The sequence below is a fragment of the Hemicordylus capensis genome, chromosome 6 (genome assembly GCF_027244095.1).
Source record: "Hemicordylus capensis ecotype Gifberg chromosome 6, rHemCap1.1.pri, whole genome shotgun sequence".
Lineage (NCBI taxonomy): Eukaryota > Metazoa > Chordata > Lepidosauria > Squamata > Cordylidae > Hemicordylus > Hemicordylus capensis.
In genome coordinates this window covers 60768638-60784512 of record NC_069662.1, presented here as the reverse complement: position 1 = coordinate 60784512, position 15875 = coordinate 60768638, and the positions used below count along the sequence as shown (strand labels likewise).

General features: G+C 43.2%; 1 protein-coding gene and 1 long non-coding RNA gene across 5 annotated transcripts in view; one reads left to right on the top strand and one right to left on the bottom strand.

Annotated features, from left to right (window-relative positions):
• Positions 1-15875, bottom strand: part of ANKRD17 (ankyrin repeat domain 17) — a 161431-nt gene that overhangs the window by 14281 nt on the left and 131275 nt on the right. For all 4 annotated transcript variants that reach the window (XM_053260477.1, XM_053260476.1, XM_053260475.1 and 1 more), the window contains exons 21-26: positions 15253-15428; positions 14710-14872; positions 12984-13079; positions 12666-12782; positions 9128-9299; positions 6440-6887 (exon numbers count right to left, since the gene is read on the bottom strand). In XM_053260477.1, coding sequence (XP_053116452.1) covers positions 6440-6887; positions 9128-9299; positions 12666-12782; positions 12984-13079; positions 14710-14872; positions 15253-15428 — 1172 coding nt within the window. The remainder of the gene's footprint in view (positions 1-6439; positions 6888-9127; positions 9300-12665; positions 12783-12983; positions 13080-14709; positions 14873-15252; positions 15429-15875) is intronic.
• On the top strand, positions 2203-12571 carry LOC128329388 (uncharacterized). Its single transcript, XR_008309634.1, has 4 exons — positions 2203-2353; positions 3304-3417; positions 4114-4227; positions 12358-12571. It is a non-coding gene; the product is annotated as an uncharacterized LOC128329388 (long non-coding RNA).

Genomic DNA, 15875 nt, shown 5'->3' with positions numbered 1-15875 from the left:
AACTTAGCAGTCATGGGATAAGGGGACAAGTACATGTGTGGATTGCTAACTTGTTGAAAGACAGGAAACAGAGGGTAGGTATAAATGGAGAGTTTTCACAATAGAGGGAAGTAAGAAGTGGGGTCCCCCAGGGATCTGTACTGGGACCGGTGCTTTTTTAATTTATTCATAAATGATCTAGAAGTAGAGGTAAGCAGCGAGGTGGCTAAATTTGCAGATGATATCAAACTCTTTCAAGTAGTGAAATCCAAAACGAATTGTGAGGAGCTCCAGAAGGAAATCTCCAAACTGGGGGAGTGGGCGACAAAGTGGCAAATGCTGTTCAATGTTGGCAAGTGTAAAGTGATGCACATTGGGATGAAGAACCCCAACTTCAAGTATATGCTGATGGGATCTGAGCTGTCGGTGACTGACCAGGAGAGAGATCTTGGGGTCGTGGTGGACAGCTCGACTCAATGTGCGGCAGCTGTGAAAAAGGCCAATTCCATGCTAGGGATCATTAGGAAGGGGATTGAAAATAAAACGGCTAAGATTATAATGCCCTTATACAAAACTATGGTGCGGCCACACCTGGAGTACTGCATACAATTCTGGCCACCACATCTAAAAAAGGACATTGTAGAACTGGAAAAGGTGCAGAAGAGGGCAACCAAGATGACCAGGTGCCTAGAGCACCTTTCTTATGAGGCAAGGCTACAACACCTGGGGCTACTTAGTTTAGAAAAAAGATGACTGCGGGGAAACATGATAGAGGTCTATACAATCATGCATTGTGTGGAGAAAGTGGATAAAGAGAAATTATTCTCCCTCTCACATAACACTAAAACCAGGGGGTCATTCCATGAAATTGATTGCCAGGAAATCTAGGACCAACAAACGGAAGTACTTTTTCACACAATGCATAATCCACTTGTGGAATTCTCTGCCACAAGATGTGGTGACAGCCAACAACCTGGATGGTTTTAAGAGGGGTTTGGATAACTTCATGGAGGAGAGGTCTATCATCGGCTACTAGTTGGAGGGCTACAGGCCACCTCCAGCCTCAAAGGCAGGATGCCTCTGAGTACCAGTTGCAGTGGAGTAACAGCAGGAGAGAGGGCATGCCCTCAATTCCTGCCTGTGGCTTCCAGCAGCATCTGGTAGGCCACTGTGCGAAATAGGATGCTGGACTAGATGGGCCTTGGGCCTGATCCAGCAGGGCTGTTCTTATGTTCAAGGTTGGGTGGAATTCTGTAACTGGTATGGGAAAGGCAAGTTTCTTACCTGTAACTGTAGTTCTTGAATTGATCTTCTGCACATTCACACAGGTTTGTGTTTGTGCAGAGCCAGAGTTCGGATCTTTCCAGAGCTTTCCCATAAAAGGAAGAAAGAGTGGGAAAGTGCTCTCCCCTAGAGGATGGCCCTACCTGTCTCCTCAGTGTGAGTGACTGCTACATGCCCGAAGTAGCAGGTATTAGATCCCACAGGTTGCAGCAGGGAGGTAGCATAGGTTGTGTGAATGCACAGAAGACCACTCAAAGAACTACAGTTACATGTAAGAAAAATGTCTTCATTGTGGTTTCTGGGCATCACACTTGGGATGATAGCAAGCTAAGCTTACCTGGGTGGAGGGTTCACCTCCATTGTAGAGCTGAGCCGAAGACAGAAGCACCAAAGGAGGCGTGTGACCTGGACTGCATGTCCAGAGCATGATGGATAAAAGTAGCTGGTCAAGACCATGTAGGCTTTGCAGATATCAGTCAGACAGACAGAGAGACCCTTGAAGAATACCATGGTTGTTGCCATAGTTCTTACTGAATGCACCCTAGTGGGGTTTGGCAGTGGTTCTGAGGCAAACTGGTAGGTGAGAGAAATGGTCTTTTAAACCCAAGAAGCAATTCTTTGCACTGAAAAGGAAAGGCCCTTTAAAGACTCAGCATAAGAAATGAACAGAGAGTGTGACTTGCGAAACACTTGGGCACTGGAGGAAACATAAAAAATATCTTTAATAACTTTTTAACATCAATGAAAAAAAGAAGTGCAGAATGACTATCTGCAATTGCTGCTAGATGAACTCACAAAAGAATAAGCCAGACCTTCCCCCTTTAAAAGAGAGGAGATAATCTAGTATGAGTGAGAGTGGTGCTGATTCTGGGGGAAAGGCCTTTGATTTTGCATACAGAGCAAATCTTTTCCATTTTGCAGCATACGTCTTTTGAGTGAATGGCTTCTTGACAGCCTTCAATACCTACTGCACCTGGGCATGGGCACTACAATCCTTATCTTCTGACTGTGAGGTGTAGAGAGTTGACAACGGGGTGGAGGCAGTGGCCATGGCTGCCATGGTCCAACGTCAGTAGATGTGGAATTGAAGGTAAGTGCAGGTAAGTGTGCTGAGACAGGTGCAGAAGGGTGGTGCACCATGCTTGACTCGGCCACTAGTGGATGATTAGAATGCAACAAGCATGATGATCTTTGGGAGGATGCTTGGGATGAGGGAAGTCAATGAGAAGGTGTAGAGGGTAAGTTGACCCCAGTGTTGGAAGAAAGCATTGTCTATGGACCTTGGGTTCACCCCTGTCCTGCTGCAAAAGTGGGGGCATTGTTACCTCTAGGGATGTGTAAAGAAGTCTAGACTGGGTATTCCTCATCTTTGCAAGACACTCTGAAGAGTCTCAGGATTGAATCTCCACTTGTGGGAAAGGGACTCCTGTCATCTCAGGGCATCTGCAAGGGTATTGGACTTCCCTTGGATGTGGACTGCCAGTGACCATATTTTCTACTCTAGGCACCATGTCCAGAGCAGCATCATGAGGTGGAGCAGGCATCTTGACGCTGTGTCCCCTTGGTGATTTATATAGGAGCGGGCTGTGGTATTGTTTGTAAGAATGAGGCTGTTAGATCCTGCTATTCGATGCCAGAAAACCTTTAGAGCTCCGAAGAACTTGTTCCTTTGGAGACCATGTGCCTGCTACCATCAGGCCATCGAAGTGGGTTTCCCAACCTTTGTTGGAGGGATCAGTAGTGATGGTCAGATAGGGGAAGGGTGTGCTCTGAAAGAGATTGCCTTTGGGGAACCAGGACTGCAATGCTGCATGTGCAGTCATGCTAGAGGCAATATAGCTGTTGTCGAACCATTAGTCTTAGTGACCTTGCTGTGTGTGTCTCTGTAGCACAAAGTTGTTGTGCAGCAAGATGTATTGATTGAATTCTTTGGGGAAGGAGAAAAGCATGTATGTATTTGGAGTTGAGCAGAGTGCCCAGAAATTCTATGGACTGGGTAGGAGTAAGTTTGGATTTTTTGTCATTTATGTGTGTACCTAGAGAGTTTAGAAGATGAAGAGTTAACTTTATATGGAATAGGAGTTTATTTTTGGAAGACACCACCAGAAGCCAAACGTCGATGTATGGAAGGACCCTCACACATTGAAGATGGAGGTGGGTTGCTATCACAGATATATGTTCTGTGAAAACCCGGCGGAAGCCTGTCCAAAGGGGAGAACAGAATACTGGTATTCATGAGGGCCTGTGCAAAATCTTAAATACTTCCACTGATGAAGCGCTATGGAAATATGTGTCCTTCAAATCGATGGAAGTTAACCACACTTTTGGGAATAGGAGATGCAGAATTATGGGGATAGTCACCATACAGAATCTCTTTTAAGATATGAATCGATTTACATCCCTCAAATCATGGACTGACCTCAACCAAACATTCATTCTGGAAACTGAAATATCGGGAGTAAAAACTCATGTGGTAGTTGCAATATACTCTTTCAATGGCTCCCTTTTGAAGAAGTTAGTCGACTTCCTGTAGTAAGCAGTGAGTCAGGCGTGTGAATAAGGTGGCAGTGAGTGGAACTCTATCTTGTAACCACTCCAAATGATAGCCAGAACCCAAATATCTGTAGTTATAGCAGCCCAAGTGTCACAGTATATTGAGAGAGGCAATATGGCATCATTGTCTCTTGGAGTAGGGTATTTTCGTCTAGAGGGTCATGTAGGATCTGGTAGTCGAAGAGGAACTTGACCATTTACGGTTCTGGAAATGCTGATGATGCTGAAAGGAATCACTATAATGAGACGGTGAATGCTTAGGTTGTGAGTATCGTGGCCAAAACCTTTTCTTTGTAGATGCAGATGATGAAGATTGTGAAATGTCCATAGAGCTGGCAGTAGAGTAAAGTTTTTGGAACCTTTCCAGTGTATCATCTGTCTTTTGGCCAAACAGTGCCTCATCATCAAAAGGTAGGTTTTCAATGTGCATTCTAGCTTCCTGGGCTAGACCAGAGCGATGCATGGCATCTAAGAGATATTGCAGAGACCTGCATGAGGACTGAGAATAGCATGGAGTTGCAGAGTGAAATCTAGACCTATGATGAAACCTGTAGCCATAGCGACCATGTGGCGAATAATAAGAATCTCTTTCCCATTGCCTATGGTAGTAGTCTCTATCCATGAGAGAACAGTGGGGCAAGCAATTAGAGTTGAGGCCCTGCGGGATAGAGCTCATAGTACAGTGCAAAGTGAGGTCTAGGTGTATAGTCTCTTCCCCTTCCCCTTTTATGCTCTCTCCCAAAACTGTCATCTGGGGAGAAGTATCAGACAAACCTTGATCTTTTCCTATTAAGTGGAGAGTAAGATAGTTCGAGATAGACTGGCAAGTCTTTTCTGGTCTGGACAATCCTGCATAAGGGGAGGGGCTGCGCTCCTACCCCTGAAATCTTCAGACTGAGGTGAGTCAGGCGCGTAAAGTGGATCGCAGATGGAGCCAACATTAGAATCACAAGGGGGCATCCATGGTGAACCCAAGTTAAGAGCAGGGGTAACCACTGAAGTTTAAATTGCGACTGCATGAGGGGCAGACGCCAAGGTTTTCACAAGTGTGCCAGAGCGTGAAGGTTCCTGTACTGTCAATTTCTAAGCCGGTGTGGGAGTCGGCACTGAGAAAAGAGCTGGGGGCAGAACCTCTCCCTGGTTCACCTGCATCGGCACTGATTTGCCCTTCGCCATAGCACAAGAAGCATTTAGGGATGTAGCTCTCGCCACGAACAAACTAGTCTGAAGAGCTTGTTCCCAAAGTAGAATGCAGAGGGGTGCTGTGGCTCTGCACAGGTGCAACCCAAGTGTGATGCACAGAGACCAGATGAAGAACCAGATTTCAGTGGTTTCAGACATCATGCCCATCAGGAGCATGTGCAATCAGTTTCTGAAATTTTACCTAAATGCTTCCTAATTACTGAATCGCTGATGATTGTGTGAAGCTGTCCAATGAAAGAGTTCTTGATTTTATTAAGCTCTGATTATTGAGCTTGGCATCAAAGATTCATGGGGCGGGGGGAATGCAGCAACTGATGATCAAAAGTAGCCATCTACACTGGAAAAAACACAAGAGAACTTAAATTCTTCCTCTTATATTCCCTGCAAGAGATCATTTGATAGTGTCAAGACCATTTGACATTTGTAAAGCACAAATAGTATCAATCAAATGAATGTTACTTAAATTGCAATCTACCTCAGATTTGGGCTCCTGCCCTTCCCTGTTTACCAGCAGATATCATCTCCCTGAAGGCAGAAAGGGGCCTACAGTAAAATTTTCAGGGAGATGAACTGCAGACACTTGGATAAAGTGTCTGCAGGGACCTGTGTGCACACCAATTGTCATGTCTGACTGTAGTCCCTTGCCACTGAACCTCTGACCTTCAGAAAGTTGGGGGGGGAGGGAGGGAAGGATGTATGAGGGGCTGCTGTGTGAACAGGTCTCTTAAAAGGCATGGACCTTTATGTCCCACCCATAATTCTGTTTTGAGTATATTAATTGGTTTTCTGTTATTGTTGCTTTGGTTTAGTTCTGAGCTGTTTAATCAATAATGGCTGGCAAACTGCTGTAGTCTGTTACATAAGAACACAGGAAGCTGCCTTCTACTGGGTCAGACCATTGATCCATCTAGCTCAGTACTGTCTACACAGATTGGCAGCGGCTTCTCAAAGGCTGCAGGCAGGAGTCTCTCTCAGCTCTCTCTCTCTCTCTCAAAGATGCCAGGGAAGGAACTTGGAACCTTCTGCATGCATGCAGGCAGGTGCTCTTCCCAGAGTGGCCCCATCCCCTGAGGGGAATATCTTACAGTGCTCACATGTAGTCTTCCATTCAAAATGCAAACCAGAGTAGACCATGCTTAGCAAAGGGGACAATTCATGCTTGCTATCACAAGACAGCTCTCCTCCCATATATTCCTTTATAATTCAGTTATGCTATTTTTTATCTGCTGCCTTGTTATTTATTTTACTGCTATCATAAGGCTGCCTTGAACACCATTTTTGTAGACAGACAAGATATTTGCTTTTATATATTGCAAAAAACAAACAATAGCTTGACAATTCTAGTCAACAAAGTAATATGGGGGTGGGAGTGGGGTATGGAATGTTTTTTTTTTCTGCAGTGAAAATCATAATAGCTTACTTGACCGAAGATTTGCCAGAAACTGCTTTCCGCTCCTCTTTTGGGAAGGTGACCAGCACTGAGGGCTGCTTTTTGTTGTTCTGAGCATTACTGACTGCAGAGGAGGAGAGACTGTCACTCTTGTGGCTGCTGTTACTGTTGCTACTTTCATCACTGCAGCTGGAAATCCTCATGTTGTCACTGTCACCACTCTCGCTTGTACTGCTGCTTTTCGATTCACCGTTCATTTTCTCTGGCTGAGAATAGGAGATTGGGAGCTGATCATCAAAGATAATCTGAACATTATCCGGGGCAATTTTGTTTTTCCTGCATTTCCTCTTAGAGCTGCTTGTTGTGACTGTGTTGTTTCTTTTTCCATGGGAACTTGCCAAAGTTGTCCACGTTGCAGATATACCTATGGTGGTGGTGGTGGTAGCACTGGGTGGTTCTGTTAAGACTTCTGGCTCATCTAATTGAGAAACAAAAGAAGAATTGCTGCAATACCCTGCAAGTCCACAAGGGCTATTGGGCTGTAATCCCACCCACCCCAATTCTATTATTTGCCCTCACATTGTCTGAGGAAGTCACTTGTGGAGCCTGACAGGAGAAAAAGAAGGAACTCTCTTCCAAATGATAACACTTTCCCTACCTTTTGTCTGGTAGCAATTTGTATCAACTACCATGAATATGGGTACTTACTTGCTACATATGAAGAATTATATACTAACGTAATGTATGCACAGCATGGTGTAGTGGTTAGAGTGCTGGACTAGGACTGGGGAGACCCGAGTTCAAATCTCCATTCAGCCATGATACTAGCTGGGTGACTCTGGGCCAGTCACTTCTCTCTCGGCCTAACCTACTTCACAGGGTTGTTGTGAGGAGAAACTTAAGTATGTAGTACACCGCTCTGGGCTCCTTGGAGGAAGAGCGGGATATAAAATGTAAATGTACTGCAGATAATGATCAACTATTCTTAATAAGGCTTAATTCTGTTTTTAAAGGGGGTTCTCAAGTTCACAGTCATACTAGGGATAAAAAATTACTGAGCCTTTCATTTAAAAAAAAACAAAAAACTCCGCACACAAACCTACATCAAAGGTTTTTTTAAGCCTACAAGAAGATGGAGTGTAGTCTTGGGAAAGAAAACCTGTAAAAGGTATTTAAGAGCCACAGATCAAAGTAGACATTCCAATATAATGTTTAGGAACAGATAAAAGATGTTCATTGTATTACCAATTAATTGGAATTGTTAAGAATGTTTGTAATAATCAAATGCCAACACTTATTCATCTAAAACAGATAGGAACACATGCACAGTTTGTTTCACTCCTAAAAGTAGTATTTACTAACACAATCCTTATCTATAAATATTCTGAAAAACAGAACATGGAATAAATGGAGAAAGTCCCTTTGTAGGACTTTACAAACAATCCTAATTAAAAAGCAGCCACTTTCGGGGTGGGGAGTGCATGCAAGTTTAATTAATGTACTTGGACTCAAGTCTAACCTTGCCAAGTAAGAGAAACAGGCTTTATATGGCACCCACTGGCAACTACACATGTGTAAGGAAGGAGTACTCAGAAGACAATGCAACTTTCCTATAAATTCAAGCTGAAGACAGAAGTAATTCTGACAAACGTTAACATATAGAGAGTTTGGAAAGATGTAAAAAATTGAAGACAACATTTTATAAGTTCAAAACATACAGATAAGTAGCTACACAGATAAACACAAATGATTAACTGCATAGGATGACAGCAATACACTGAAGGAGGAGGGAGACACAATGAATTCACATAAAGAACTTTGGCTCCAATAGAGTCCAGCTGGTCACAAAACACTCTCCAGTCCTTTGACAAACTCTGCCCACCATAAAGAACTTTGGGAAATTGTTCAAAGTTTTTTTAAAAAAGCAAACCATTAATTTAATCTATATGCTACATATACAGCAAGTTAGGTACCTACCTGCTGATCAGTGAAGGAGCACATGCTATACATTCAGTCCAATGGCCCTTTGATAGTGACCTCCCAAATACAAGGACCAGGATCCAAAGGACCTTGAAACTGGTTCTGTGTGTCCCCCTCAAACTTGTTTCAGTTGAACCGTACCTTCCTGCACCTCATGGCAAACTGCTCTTTAAACTGAAGCGAGTTTCCAAAGCAATTTGTGAAACAGCATGGGGATCAGTTGTTCATAGGAAGCCAACACTTTTATTTAGCTAACACAAGTCCCTTGCATGAAACCAAGCAGCTCTTTGGTTTATCCTTGAACCTACAAAAGTAGGTTTCAAGTACTGTTCTGAAAAGTGGTTTCCTCCACTGTGGATGGAAAGAAGACAATTCTTTATAAAAATCATGGCACTGATTAAGATTGCTGAGGGGAGAAATAAATGTTGCAGCAGTTACATGACAAATTATATCATTAATGTTAAAATCATGGGATAAGGATTAAAGCCATGATCACTGACCAGCTCTTCGATATTTTATAGTAAGGACTTAGCTCTAATTTAATTAGAGCTATGTACTAACTTTTATCAATGGAACACAAATTGACATGATTTAATGACTGGTTCAAATAGGGACTCTTTTTATGGGAGGAAAGTTGCCAAGAACAGAAGGACCACCACCCCCGCAAAAAAAAAAGCATTTGCATTTGAAACAACTGCTGTAATTTGCTCTGAATCTACAGTATATAAAATCAAATACCTTCAGCTTTTTGCTTTTGCTTTTCTTGAGCAGCTTGCAGTTCAAAATTTTCTTTGTTTTTTGCCTCAATTTCTTCTAGTTTCCTCCTTTGCTCTTCCTTTTTCTTTCTCCTCTTTTCTTTTCTCTTCTCTCTTTTAGCAGCTAGAGCCAGCCTCCTACTTTCTTCCCGTAGCTGCAAGTCAAGATTATTCAATAGTGATCAAAGGAAACTACTAAGAGCCAGCATGGTGTCGTGGTTAGAGTGCTGGACTAGGACCGGGGAGACCCGAGTTCAAATCCCCATTCAGCCATGAAACTAGCTGGGTGACTCTGGGCCAGTCACTTCTCTCTCAGCCTAACCTACTTTCACAGGGTTGTTGTGGAAGAGGAACTCAAGTATGTAGTACACCGCTCTGGGCTCCTTGGAGGAAGAGTGGGATATAAATGTAATAATAATAATAATAATAAAAAAAAAAAATAAGGAACTGCATCTTAAATAGCTAGATTGTTTCTGACCATTCCTTTCCTAAGCTCAAAACTACAAACTAGAAGAAACATTCACATCAGTCAGAACCAATTCTTTACAATAATCTTTAGAATGTTTGTAACACATTTCAAGAGTTCAAACTGGTTAACCAACATTACCTGTCATTGGAACAGCAGCCCAATCTCCCCATATTGCAGATGGCATGGGGTAGGGGGTTGATAAAAAGCCTTTTGAGAAAGCCATAAAAGCATTCCATATGACTTCCATGCTAACCAATTCATCATCATAGGCAAAGAAAAAAAACATGTTTTCATTTTCCTATCAGTTCCTTATTAAGTCAAATATGGTTATTTAACTTATTATTATTCCTATACTGTGTCTTAACTGCTCCCCTCTCTTAGAGCATGATAAAAAATATTTAAATTAGTATCTAGACTACTGCCTTTTGTGGGATAACACCTGAGGAAGGTAGACAGCTGATTAGTGAGTAATATGAAGACATTCCAGAGAAGAAAGTATAATCCTTCCAATCCCTGGGGATGATGGGAGTTGGAGTCCAAAAATAGCTGGAGGGCTAAAGTTGTGCAACTCTGATTAAAATATAGATAGAAGGATACAACTGATCAATCAACTGATCAATCAAAAAGTGACATAATTCATATCCAAGCATCCTCTATGACAAAAATTTAAAAAGACACCTAGGATATAAACAGTTCAAAAGGTATACAGTACATCGGTATTTCTTCAATTTCAAAGTTCAAACTTCTGACTACTAGTAAGGAATAATGGGAATTCTAGTCCAACATCTGCAGGAAGGCTGAAGTTGTGCAGCTCTGATTTAAATGAATGATGATCAGTAGATTTTTACATTAAAATATTAATTGGGGGAAATGGTTGAATTTTCTGGGTAAATTGTCAGTTTCACAAAAATCTGAAGGAAAACACGCTCCAAGAGGGCCCCAAACCCCAGAACTGTCCCAGTGTAGCTCAGTGGAGTGGAATCAGTTGACTCAAAGGGCACTTAACAGAGAACCACATGGTCAGAGCTAAATGGAACTCAGTGGCAAGGACGGAGGAGGGCTTGCATTAAAAGAGCAGGGAATTTCTCAGCTTGAAGAATACCTCCTCAAGACAATCACAACCACTTCTACTTCTTGGGCCTAAAACATTCATGTCTAAAACATTCACCACACTCAGGCAACACATGCACACCAGGCAGGTGCAGAACCCACTTCTTATGGATCTCGATCCAGATCATTTTGTTGCAGGTTCACACTTGTCCTTTTAATTTATGTTCCAAGAATGAGCAGAGCCACATTTGGGTCCTTTGCTGGGCACTATTAGAGGCTCCATGCCATTGATGCATAGCCCTCCAAGCAATGGTGCAGTCATAATCAGAACTGTTACGGAGGCTTCCCTTGGAAGGGGTCACCTCACTGGTGGTCTGGGGCCTTGTGGCTCCTCTTTGTTCTCAACTCTGGAGGGAATGGTGGGGTCTACTGCAAGAAGCTGCCGCCCTACCTCCTGCCTTGCTATTCACCACTCAGTGCCAGATTCGTGCCATTCACTGCTCAAGGCAGATGGCAACAAGCCACCCTGCCTTCTCTGCTGGTCCCATCCCGGGGTGGGGGGGAGCCAGCACGAATGCTGCCCCACCCCTGCCTCATCAGCCCAGGAGCTGTCTTCTTCCCGCGACCACTGGCCTCTGTCTTCTTCCCGCGACCACTGGCCTCAGCTGCTGGGGTACTTGTGCACTGCTGCCACTAGGTGTTTGCATGATGTGCATGGCAGTGTAAAGTGTGCCTCAGGTAGCAGAGACTGACCTCTCTGTTGCCACTGTGCTGCTAAGTCAGCAGTGGCGCTCTCTCCCTCTCAGGTTGTCTCTTCCCTCCAGAGCCAATGTTGTCCAGAGACAAAGCCAAGATGGTTGCTGTAGCATGGGTGCCATTGGCCCAGCCCTGTGCTTGAACCGAGCAGTGGGAGAACTGGGTTGCCATGGCCAAGCAGTTACTGGCCCAGATTTCCAATTCTGCACTGCATTGGCAGTCCTGGCTGCGCCTCAAGCAGACCACTGGGCCCGAGTCAGACATTTACCTTTCTTAGGTAATGCAACTCTCCCTCACAGACCAGCTAAATATTTATAAGAGCTTGTCCTGGCCAAATCGAGAAGGGCATTTGCCTTGGCACGCTTGAATGCGCTGCCCTCAGCTCTCTTAGAGGGTCGCTATCTCGGTACTCCTTTTTCTCAACGGTTATGCCCGTGTCAGTCAGGAGTGTCTGAGACAACTGACCATATGTTGCTTCACTGTTTATTTTATAGAGATATTCGACTAGCACATTTGTCACCTATTTTGTCTAGATTCCCAGGTAGGACATCGGCCTTTTATGTGTCTCTCCTTTTGTCCAACAGTGATATTAATGTTTCCACCAAGGTGGCAAAATTTTGCTACATTGCAAGCTGTGTAAGGAAGCAATTGGTAAAACCACGAGTGTTGATTGTACTATATATTGTTATACTGTAAACACTGTTTTGTAAGAAAGTACTGGCAGAATCATGGTTGCTGGAGGTTACTACTTATCTATTGTGTTGTATTTTTGTCTGGTAAGTGACTGAAATAGAGATTCAATTCCATTCCGAACCACTAACTTTAAGGCCCACTCTCCTCACCCACCACAGAAATGGGCAGGTGAGCACAGCATGAGACACTGAGAGGGAGGAGAATATAATGTAATGTATTCTAATGTAATGTATTTTCCTTTGAAGGACTCCAAGGTCATGATCCAAGCAACCCTAATTCTTGGTTCAGAGAGTGGAAGAAAATAAACTGGAATTAGCTAACATTAAAATGCTCAGTTAGAAGAGATGACAAAATACTGCTGCCTGATCCAAGGTCCATGGTACGCCAATTTCCTTGGTGTCAGTTGCAGGACCTTGCCTCTTAACACAAAGAGATGCTTTAACTGAGCATCCTGGAACTACTGGATAATAAATATTTTGTAAATTAGAGATCTCCTTCTTGTTTCTCCCACTCCATCCTAGATACATGACTTTTCAGAAAAGGGACTCCTTACCTTCTCCAAATCCAACTCCTCCAAAAGTATGCTTGCGTTCTTGTTTGCTTCAGCAGCCTGCCGATCTTTGGCTTGAACAATTGATTCTATACAGAGGTGGCACTTTTTCAACATTTCCTAGAATGACCAAAAATAAAAAATAAAAACCACAACTTTAGAATGAACAAATACGCCATGCCAGACTTAAGCAACAGGATAAGGTGAGTGGTAGGGAATGGCAATGACTTGCCATGCCCCCCACTGAGAGAGAAGTCCACAGATGGTGAAGCACTTGATCTACTCAAGCTTTATTGGGAAAAGTGAACAAATTATCCTCACCTTGTCAGTAACTGTTGCTATGTATCTCATACATTCTGAATCTGATGGGAATTGGTTTACTTCTTTTACCAGGTAGCGTACAACTTTCACATGACCCTGAAAATTAAGTGTTCAGCATTAGCCTTTTTTCAAATCAATGTAGGGTGCACCTTAACATGCATTTAAAATAAATACCAGGCTTTTTAATGAAAAGCATGTCTAGTCACTGCTGCCACCTTTACTCTCTAGTGTAGTGATAGGAACACAGAAACATAGGAAGCTGCCATGTACTGAGTCAGACCACTGGTCTTTCTAGCTCAGTATTATCTACCCAGACTGGCAGTGGCTTCTCCAAGGTTACAGGCAGCAGTCTCTCTCAGCCCTATCTGAAGATGCCAGGGAGGGAACTTGGAACCTTCTGCATGCAAGCAAGCAGGTGCTCTTCCCAGAGCGGCCCCATCCCCTGAGGGGAAGACCTTACAGTGCTCACATGTAGTTTCCCTTTCAAATGCAACCAGGGTTGACCCTGCTTAGCAAAGAAGACAATTCAATTGTGGTAGTCAGTCTACCACAAGACTCTCTGTGTGTAACTGGGAAGTATCAACCCCTTTCCTCACCAGGTCACCCTCATTCAGACATCTCTTATCCAACTGCAGCCCAAAGTAAACAAAGAGTCAGTGAGCCATGCTCTGACAGCACTCCACTCAGTCTCCACCTCAAGAGATTTACCCATGTGGCCTAGGAAGGGGTATGAAAGCAGCACCTACTCCATTAGTCTGTGTTAACACTTAAGCTTACTGGTATCCGTTACAGTCACTCTAAGCAGAGGAGCTGGAAACTGAAGGCCACAGGACAAAATATAGTTCTCAAGATACAACTATGATTTCTCTGTCTAGCCCCAAGAACAAAAGTTGTGGCCATTTGGATTAAATGATGAAACTCTTCCTTTTTGTTTCTGATCATGCAAATTGTCTCTGCAAATCTGGCATCTAAACAAATCACTATAAAAAGGTCTACCACAATGCCGAATGTGTTTAATATATTAATCATGTCCTATATCCTATGTGGAAACTATGAGAATCTTGTTAAGTCTAAATTTAGAGAATGATTTTATGCACCACCGTGTCTTTCCTTAAGTATGCTGTGGGTTCTAGAATGCTCTGTTTTAGTATCATAAACAAAACTTTACATGTGAATAAGGATAGTAACAGATCAAACTAGCTAAGCATTCTAAAATAGGATGGTATCTGGTTAGAGAAGCACTATCTACTTCATCTAAACAGTAATCTAACTGGGGGGTCAACCTTTCCTCATATAGAGTCACAGCTAATTCACATGTGGTTCTGCGCACACTGCCAACACATTTTTTTCAATAGTTTAACATACACTTTTTGCCTGAGAGTCAAATGCCATAACTGTCAGTCTCTAAAAATGTCTGGCATGTGGCACTAGCAAAAGAGCCAGCATTTATTTATGCATTCATTTCTATGTAAACCGCTTTGGGAACTTTTGTTGAAAAGCAGTATATAAATATATGTTGTATTTGTCGTAATAGAATTGAGTGGGTGACAACAATTTTTCTAAATTTGTATCTCAATAAATCAGCTTCTTTTTTGTTCTCTGTCTCAAGCAAATTCATCAGCATATGCAAAATACCTGATATCTAATGATCACAGTAAATTTATATTGTCAGAGTATTAAACACACACACACACACGCACACACACACACACCATCATCAGTCTACCTTTCGAAATGCTGCCATAAGTGGGGTTATCTTCCTGTTATCAGCAGCATCTACATCTGCTCCTGCTTGTACTAGCAACTGGACAACATCTAAATGACCACCATTTGCGGCGAGCCACAATGGAGTATTGCCTTTTTTGTTACGAACATCGATGTGAGCTCCCCTAGAAAAAGGCAAAAATATTTTGGTCAGAACACTAGGCAAGTTACTACTTTTTTTTTTTTTAATGGATCCCAGATTGAAGGACTGAATTAAGATACTGCATCTACTGCTACTGGTTTGGGGATGGAAGAGGAAGTTGGGTAACATCGGCTTTTTAGAGGAAGATTTACCAACCGTTTGTTGTTTTTATCGTCTGTGTGTAGGGGGGTGGGATGTGTGCTCTGAGATTGTAAGCCCCTTCGCTAAACTAATCAGAGAAGCAAAGTCATATAAAAGATAAAAGAATTATAAAGTGAGAGGCTTTCTGTAACCCAGCCTCTTGACCCTCTCACCTTCAGGGACCCAAAATCAGATTGTTAAGTGGAGGATCAGATATGGTACCTGCTAATAAGCAGTTCACAGAACTTGTAGTGCCCTTTGTCTGCTGCGATGGTCAAAGCTGTGTCTCTTGATGAGGGGACAGGTGGAGCATTGACATCAGCACCTTTGTCTAGAAGAACTCTGCCAACTTCCGCATACCCACCAGAGGCAGCTTCCATTAATGGTGTCAGGCCAGTCTAGGTAAAGGGCAACAGCATTAGGGAGGTCTCAATTGAAAAGTGTGGACCTATAGCTCCAATAAAGCAGCAACCACTACTAGTTTTCATAGTATCCATATCCATTGCTAACTTACAAAGAAGTCTCTCTGCAAACATAGTAAAATTTAAGTAAAGAAAAACCAAACACCTCTTAATCCTTTCGCTATCATATATGGAATGTAGAGGTGTGCACGGAACCGCAGAGCTGCGGTCCGGCACTGGGGTGGGAGGTTCTAAGAAAGTAGGGGGGGGCTTTACTTACCCCCCAAAGAACGGCACCGTATTCTTTTGAGTAAGCGGGCGGCATACCTCCCTGCCGCCTGCTTCATTCCCCCTCAGGCGCGGCTCTGTCTGTCTCCTTTCAATTCTCAATCGGGCGGCAGGGTATCTCCCAGTCCCTGCCGCCCGGCTCTTCAATGTCCCCGA